This window comes from Leptonychotes weddellii, chromosome 8, assembly GCF_054177405.1.
Source record: "Leptonychotes weddellii isolate Sample4059 chromosome 8, ASM5417740v2, whole genome shotgun sequence".
In the NCBI taxonomy this organism is placed as follows: Eukaryota; Metazoa; Chordata; class Mammalia; order Carnivora; family Phocidae; genus Leptonychotes; species Leptonychotes weddellii.
In genome coordinates this window covers 1,146,417-1,155,466 of record NC_138376.1, presented here as the reverse complement: position 1 = coordinate 1,155,466, position 9,050 = coordinate 1,146,417, and the positions used below count along the sequence as shown (strand labels likewise).

The 9,050-nt window shown below is 39.7% G+C and overlaps 1 protein-coding gene across 1 annotated transcript in view; it reads right to left on the bottom strand.

The window, feature by feature from the left end:
• Positions 1–9,050, bottom strand: part of ZNF184 (zinc finger protein 184) — a 29,447-nt gene that overhangs the window by 13,170 nt on the left and 7,227 nt on the right. The window contains exon 2 of the mRNA XM_081827500.1: positions 1,290–1,357. Coding sequence (XP_081683626.1) covers positions 1,290–1,357 — 68 coding nt within the window. The remainder of the gene's footprint in view (positions 1–1,289; positions 1,358–9,050) is intronic.

Here is a 9,050-nt window from a genome sequence, read left to right as displayed (position 1 = left end):
CCTCAAACACCATTAATGGTGGGGTGGGAGGGATGGGGTGGCTGGGTGATGGACATTGGGGAGGATATGTGCTATGGTGAGCGCTGTGAATTGTGCAAGACTGTTGAATCACAGATCTGTACCTCTGAAACAAATAATACATTATATGTTAAAAAAAAAAAAAAGATAGTAGGAAGGGAAAAATGAAGGGGGGGAATCGGAGGAAGAGACGAATCATGAGAGACGATGGACTCTGAGAAACAAACTGAGGGTTCTAGAGGGGAGGGGGGTGGGAGGATGGGTTAGCCTGGTGATGGGTATTAAAGAGGGCACGTTCTGCATGGAGCACTGGGTGTTATACGCAAACAATGAATCATGGAACACTACATCTAAAACTAATGATGTAATGTATGGTGACTAACATAACATAATAATTAAAAAAAAACCATTAATGGTTCACAAATGGCCTACAGAAGAAAGCCTTCAACTTTTCTTTTTTTTTTTTTTTTAGATTTTATTTATTTATTTGACAGAGAGAGACACAGCCAGAGAGAGGGGAACACAAGCAGGGGGAGTGGGAGAGAGAGAAGCAGGCTCCCCGCAGAGCAGGGAGCCTGATGCGGGGCTTGATCCCAGGACCCTGGGATCATGACCTGAGCCGAAGGCAGACACTTAACGACTGAGCCGCCCAGGCGCCCCGCCTTCAACTTTTCATCTAGACCTTTGAGGAATGTCATATTCCAACTTATTTAATCATCTGTTTACCATCTGCCAAAATAAACCAGCTCCCCCACTTTTTCTGATTCCTATGTAACATCTGTTAATTGTTGTGAACCTTTGCCCAAAATGTTCTCCATAGCTAGAATCCACCCCATCCCTCCCTCCCACATTACTTGTCTAAATATCCAAATGTCCCCCATCCTGTGAGAGGTAGTGCAAATCCCATACTCCTTGAAACTCTCCTGACCCTTCCAGACCACACATTTTTGCATTCTCTATTTTCCATGGTACTCATTTAGCTTTGTTTATATTCACCTGTTCTGGTTTTTAGCAGTCATTTGGTCGATTCAAGTAAAGGATCCCATTTTGTACTTCCTTTGCCCTGTCACTGTTGGAGCTGACAAGATACTAAGCAGGAGGTTAAGTGGTAAATGTATTAGTGAAGTTGGAGAGGCAGAGGTTCAAACGTCACTGGGCAGGTGGGAGCCCAGAATGAATTCCCAACATTGGTTTTTAAATGAACATACCCACAGCAGAAAATACACAATCCACTCTAAGGACTAAATGGCATTTCAGGAATTCCAACTTACTTGAAAACTGGCTGATGCGAGTAGAGTATGTTCCCCTTGGAGAAGGGCAGACTCCGAAGAGGACAGATCTGGAGAAGAAGAAACCACAATGAATCCTGTCCAAATTAGCTATTACCAGCAAGCTGTTAAATCCAGATTATCTTTCCATGTGAAAATAGCAAGAACTATGCCATTTCCTTTACTTCTCCGAATCCAAAAACAGAAACAGGATAACTGCTGACGAGGGCCCTGGTACCCTCATCAGTAGACTCAGGATGTAAAGCGTTACGTCAACGTTCACAGTTCTGTCCCTAGACACATACAGTAGCCTTCAACTCAATCTGTTCCTTATTAAGTGAAGCAAAATATTTCTGCTGCCTTCTCCGCTACGAACAACATCTGAATAAATAATACGATTACTTCCCCAAAGTCTTCACAGGCCCTTTAAAATTTTGCTATTAATATAAATTAAATGTCACAATGGCACAATTACTTATACTACCCACCCACCAGAATGTCTAAAAATTAAATTGACATGGTCCATACTAACTGGTGGCAAGCATACAGAGCAACTGGAACGTTGTGCATTGCTGTGGGGAGTAAATGTATCAACCACGTAGGAAAACTGTTCGGCAGTTATATACTAAAGTTACACAAATGCTTGTTCTGAATTCAGCAATTCCATTCGAGTGGCAGGACTCATGACCACCTAGAGACTTGTACAAGACTGTTTGTAGCTAGTGTATTCATAATATCCCCAAACTGGAAACAACCCAAATGTCTTTCATCAGGTGAATGGGTAAATAAACCACAATATTTTCATACAACAGAATATTATTCAACAATATAAAAGAATGAGCTATTGATATACCTAGTAACATGGACGTACCTCATCATGCTGAGCAAAACAAGCCAAACACAAAAGAATACATAACTGTATAATTCCACTTACATAAAAAAAACCAACCAAACTGATCGATGGTAATGGAAGTTAGACCAGTGGATAACTCTGGAGGGATAATAATAACTGAGCAGGAGCACAACAGAAACTTTTGGGGCATCAGAAACATCCTACATTTTACTGTGGGTGGTGATTCCACTGGTATATAATACATAAAAATCAGTGCACTTAATATATGCACTCAATATACATAACTTATATGTCAATAAACAAAAACAAACTTTGCTCTTGGAGAGGTCTATTCAGAGTAATGGTTCACAGGAAAGCCCAATTCTCAGAAAGCAGAGGAAGAATAAAAGGAACTATGTATTATTCTCGACTTAAATTTGATCGGTAAGGGAAAACTGATTTGTAATAGAAATCTTGAGAAAAAAATGAAGGTGTGATTTTAGAGTTTTTAACTGCAGAAGGAAATGTGCATGAACAGATATGTAACCTAGACTTTAGGAAAACAGAATCAAGACAAATGTCTCAGATAAGATGCTTCTGATTTCAAGTAACAGAAATCAAGAGAACCAACAACAGTGAGACCTGCAGAAACCAACTATGTTGGTTATAGAAAATGGCAATAACAGACGCTCAGTATATATTACAAATATTATGACTCTAAGGGACAGAAGCACATGAAAAGTAATCCTGACTATACAACTGTGAAAAATCCCAAGAAGAAAAAAAAGCAAGGATTTAAAACCATTTTGGCTGATTTACATTTATAAAAGATATAATAGGCAAAGCATTGAGGAGTAATAACATGGCAGAATAAGAGTTTCCTATCATCTTTCCTGCAAAGAACACAGACTTTGACCATCACCCATGGATGAGTGTCTTTGTGGAAGTCCAGGAGTCCAGCAGGGAAGTTTCAATACATGGTAGAAGAAAAAAAAAAAAAAAGCCAAACAAACAAAAGAATGAAAAAAACAGAAAACCCAGGACTGGATGCACTGAAGATGTAAAAGGCGGTTTCATTTTGTCTGTGTCACACCCCCCACCTCCAAGGTGGTAAAGCTCAGTGCCAAGAGAGACCTTCTTGGCCCATTATTTCTCCCACAGGGGAAAGAGAGCGTGCGAGCGCTCAGCTTCCCTAGCTGTGTGGGATGCCACCAAACGGACCCACCTCCCTCTCATCCAACCAGAATACTGAAGTGTCCTGAGTGCCTGGGGGGCGGGGGGCGGGGAGCAGCTGGGGGAACAGTAGTCAGTGTCCTGGAGGGCAACAAAGGACCGCAGATCCTACGAGCCACTTTGTGGACTCCATCAGCAAGCCTGCCAAAGAGCCACTGGGGATGCTTCAGCTGCAGATTCGCCCAGCGAGCCTACGGGCACCCCCAGTGCTCTGCATGCCTCACCTGCACACACATACCCCACCCCCTCTGGCTGGCTCCCTGGATACATCCCTGATGGCGGTGACAGCAAGACTTCGGAGACAGCTCGTGAGCCCACACAGGCCAGCCTGACTCTGCAGGATTGGGGGAAAAGCACTAAAGCCTGAGCATTCGGTACCAAAGGAGAGTAAATATGAGTGTGTCAGCACCCGGCCTAGCTTTGCAGGACTGAGAGAAGGCACAATTTTAGGAAATCCTCCCCGCAAGGGAACAAGAAGAGTGGGGCAGACATATCCACAGTAGGTCTGAGAACACCTCAGAATCCCTAACGGGGCTGACAGAAGGTATTTTTCTCCCAAAGCCAGTAACTAAACACAGGAGGACGTGACTGCCTCTTCAAATGCAAAGACATAACACCAGACTTCAAGAAATATGAAAAATCAAGAAAACATGACACCACCAAAGGAATACAATAATTTTCCTTTAACTAACCCTAAAGAAAGGGAGATTTATGACTTACACGATAAAAAAAAAATTCAAAATAGTTGTTTTAAAGATGCTCAGTGAGCTATAACAGAGAAAAACATTTAAATGAAATTAGGAAAATATACAGAATTGGAAGTTTAACAGATAAAATCATAAACAAAAAAGCAAAATAAGACATTCTAGACCCAAAGAACATAATGAAATGAAAACTGCAATGGAAGACACTTATTGCCAACTGCACCATGCAGAGGAAAGAACCTGTGAGGTAGAAGACAGGTCATTTGAAACTATCCAGTCAGAGGAGAATATAGGAGAAAAAGAATGAAGAACTGCTATGTAAACAATAGGATACCATTAAAAGAAGCATCCACACATTACTGGAGTCCCAGAAGAATAAAGGGAAAAAGAGACAGAAAGATTATCTAAAGAAATAATAGCTAAGAATTTCCCAAATCTTGGCAGAAGCTAGGACCTCCAAGTTCATGAAGCTCACAGGTCTCCAAATAATTTCCAGTGAAAAATATCTTCTCTAAAACACATTATGATAGGGACGTCTGGGTGGCACCGTCAGTTAAGCAGCTCAGGTCGTGATCCCGGGGCCCTGGGATCAAGTCCCTCATCGGGGAGCCTGCTTCTCCCTCTGCCTGAAGCTCCCCCTGCTTGTGTTCCCTCTGACAAATAAATAATTCTTAAAAAAAATAAAATAAAAGACTTTATGATAAAACTGTCTACAATCAAAGACAAAATTATAAAAGCAGGAAGAGGAAAAGAAAAATTCCTCCCATTTAAGGGGAAGCCCTGTCAGGCTATTGGCAGACCGCTCAGCAAAAGACTGTGTAGCCAGGACAGAGTGGGATAACATATTCAACATGCTGAAAGAAAAAAACCTGCAAACCAAGAATACTTTACCCAGCAAAGCTGTGCTTCAGAAATGGAGAGAAAGACATTCCTATACAACAAAAGGTGAAGGAGTTCACCACTAGACTTGCTTCACAAGAAATGCTGGAAGGCATCTTTCTCAAGTTGAAATGAGAGGATGCTGATTAATAACATGAAAACATGAAATTACAAAACATATTGGTAAAAATAAGTGTACAGTCAAATTCAAAACACTCTAATATCGTAATATGGTTGTCTGTTCAACATTAATTCTTATGTAAGGGTTAGAGGACAAGAATGTTAAAAATAACTATAGCTACAATAATTTATTAATAAATACAAAATATAAAAAGAGATAAATTGTGACATCAAAGACATAAAATGGGAGGAGCAGTAAAAAGGTGGAGTTTTTGTATGCAATTGAAGTTAAGTTGGTTATCAGCTTGAAAAATGTTTTATCTATGTTTTATGTAAGCCCCAGGATAACCACAGAGCAAAACCTACAGTAGACACAGAAAAGATAAAGAAAAGGAAATCAAAGCATACCTCTCTGAAAAATGGTCAATTCACAAAGGAAGACAGCAAAAGGGAAGAAAGGAACCAGGGAAGTATAAAACAGCCAGAAAATAACTATTAAGGCATCAGTAGGTCCTTACTTACTAATAAACATAAATGGACTAAATTCTCCAATCAAAAGGAAGGGAGTAGCTGAATGGATAAAGAAAATAAGACCCACTATATGCTGCCTTAGAAGAGACTCACTCAGTTTTAAGGGCACACTAGGCTCAAAGTACACAGATGGAAAAAGATATTGCATCCAAATGGAAAGCAAAAGAGAGCAGAGGTAGTTATACATATATCAGATAAAACAGACTTAACAGTCACAAACTGTAGAGACAAAAAGGGCCATTATATAATGACAAAGGAATCAATTCATCCAGAGGATATAATAATTATAAATACATATGTACCTAACATCAAAGCTCCTAAATCTGTTAAGCAAATACTAACAGATCTCAAGGGAGAAACAGACAACAATGCATAGTAGTAGACTTGAGTACCCCACTTTCAGCGATGAACAGATCATCCAGACAGAAAGTTAACAAGGAAACTGGACTTGAACCTACTTTAGACCAAATGGACCTAAAAGACATATACAGAACATTCTATCCAACACCACCAGAATACACATTCTTCTCAAGGACACAGGAGCATTCTCCAGGATAGATCACAAAACAAGTCTTAGCAAATTTAAGAAGACCAAAATCATACCCACAGTCTATCCCAACAAAAATAGTATGAAACCGGGCGCCTGGGTGGCTCAGTTGGTTAAGCGACTGCCTTCGGCTCAGGTCATGATCCCAGGGTCCTGGGATCGAGTCCCACATCGGGCTCCCGGCTCAGCAGGAAGCCTGCTTCTCCCTCTCCCACTCCCCCTGCTTGTGTTCCTGCTCTAACTGTCTCTGTCTCTGTCAAATAAATAAATAAAATCTTTAAAAAAAAAAAAAAATAGCATGAAACCAGAGATCAAAAACTGGAAAATTCACAAATATGTGGACACTAAATAACACACTCCTGAACCACCAAAAGGGTCAAAGAAGAAATCAAAAGGGAAATCAAAAGATATCTTGAAACAAATGAAAATGGAAACGAAATATCAAAACCTATGGGATGTAGCAAAAGCAGCTCTGAGAGGGAATTCTGTAGTGCTAAATGTCTACAGTAAGAAAAAAGATCTCAAATACACAACCTGTATTACACCTCAAGGAACTAGAAGAACAAACTAAGCCCCAAGTTAGCAGGAAAAAAAGCAAATAACAAAGATCAGAGCAGACGTAAATGAAATAAAGACCAGAAAAATAATAAAAAAGATCAATGAAACTAGGAGTTGGCTTTTTGAAAAGGCAGACAAAATTGAAAAACCTTTAGCTAAACTAAGAAAAAAAGAAAAAAAGCTTAAATAAAATCAGAAATGAAAGAGGAAACATTACAACTGATACCGTAGAAATACAAAGGATCAGAAGAAACTACTAGGCCAACAAATTGGATAACCTATAAAAAACAGATAAATTCTTAGAAACATATACCCAATAAAATGGAATCATGAAGAAACAGAAAATCTGAACAGAACAATAAGGAGTAAGGCGACTGAAGCAGTAATCAAAAACCCCCCAACAAAGACAAGCCCAGTGTGAGACTGTTATGCCAATACTTCTCAAACTCAGCATAATAGCAGACGTAACAACCCTACAGCTAATATATACTCAACGGTGAAAGGCTGAGAGATTTCCCTCTGAGATACGGGACAAGGGGAGGGTGCCCACTCTCACCTTTTCTATTTAGCATGATACCGGAAGTCCTAACTGGAGTAATTAGGCAACAAAAAGAAATAAAAGGCATCTACATCAGAAAGGAAGAAGGAAAATTATCTGTTTGCAGATGACATATTACACAGAGAAAATCTTAAAGACTCCATCAAAAACACTGTCAGAACTAATCAACAAATTCAGTAAAGTTGCAGGATACAAAACCAACATACAAAAATCAGTGGTGTTTCTATACAAGGATGTATCTAAAAAAGAAGGAAAACAATCCCATTTAGAATAGCATCAAAAACAAAATACTTAGGAATAATTTAACCAAGTAGGTGAAAGATCTCTACTCTGAAAAGTCTAAGACACTGATGAAAAAAAATCACAGAAGACACAAATAAATACAAACCTATCTCGTGTTCATGGATCAAAGAATTTTTTTTTAAGATTTTATTTATTTATTTGAGATAGGGCAAGAGAGCATGAGGGGTGGGGGGAACAGAGGGAGAAGCAGGCCTCCCGCTGAGCTGGGAGCCCGATGCGGGGCTCGATCCCAGGACCCTGGGATCATGACCTGAGCCGAAGGCAGATGCTTAACCGACGAAGCCACCCAGGCGCCCCGATCAGAAGACTTTCTATTGATAAAATGTCCACACTACCCAAAGCTATCTATAGATTCAATGCAATCCCTATCAAAATTCCAATAGTACTTTTCACAGAAATAGAAAAAACAATCTAAAATTCATATGGAACCACAAAAGACCCCCAAAAGGCAAAGCAATCCTGAGAAAGAATGAAGCTGGAGGCATCACGTTTTTTTATTTCAAACTATATTACAAAGCTATGGCCATGAAAACAATATGGTCCTAGCATAAAAACAGACACAAATTAATGGAACAGAATTGAGAGCCCAGAAATAAACCCTCTCATATTTGGCCTGTTAATATTTGACAGAGGAACCAAGAATACTCAATGGGGAAAGGATGGGGGAAGAACAGTCTCTTCAGAAAATGGGGGTAAGAAAATTAGATAATCACATGCAGAATAAAGAAAATGAACCCCTATTGTATACCGGTCATGAAAATTAACTTGAAATAGATTACAGACTTAAAACCTAAAATAAGGGCGCCTGGGTGGCTCAGTTGGTTGAGCGACTGCCTTCGGCTCAGGTCATGATCCCGGAGTCCCGGGATCGAGTCCCGCATCGGGCTCCCTGCTCAGCGGGGGGGTCTGCTTCTCCCTCTGACCCTCCTCCCTCTCCTGCTCTCTGTCTCTCATTCTCTCTCTCTCAAATAAATAAATAAAATCTTTAAAAAAAAAAAACAAAAACCTAAAATAATAAAACTCCTAGAAGAAGACTGAGGAGGAAAGCTCCTTGACATTGGTGTTGGCAACGATCTTTTCAATATGACATCAAAAGCAGAAGCAACACAAGCAAAGATAAACTATACCAAACTAAAAAAAATTCTGTAAAGCAAAGGAAACCATCAACAAAATGAAAAGGCAAGCTATGGAATGGGAGAAAATATTTGCAAGCCATATATTTGATAGGGGTTAGTATCAAATATGTTTAAGGAACTCATACAACTCAACAGCATAAAAACAAATAATCCAATTTAAAAATGGGCAGAAGACCTGAATAAACATTTTTCCAAAGAAGATACATGAATGGCCAGCAGGTACATAAAAAGGTGCTTGATAGCACTAAGTATCAGGTAAATGCAAATCGAAACCACAATGAGATTATCACCTCACACCTGTTAGAATGAATACTATCAAAAAGACAAAAGATAGGGCGCCTGGGTGGCTCAGTTGGTTAAGC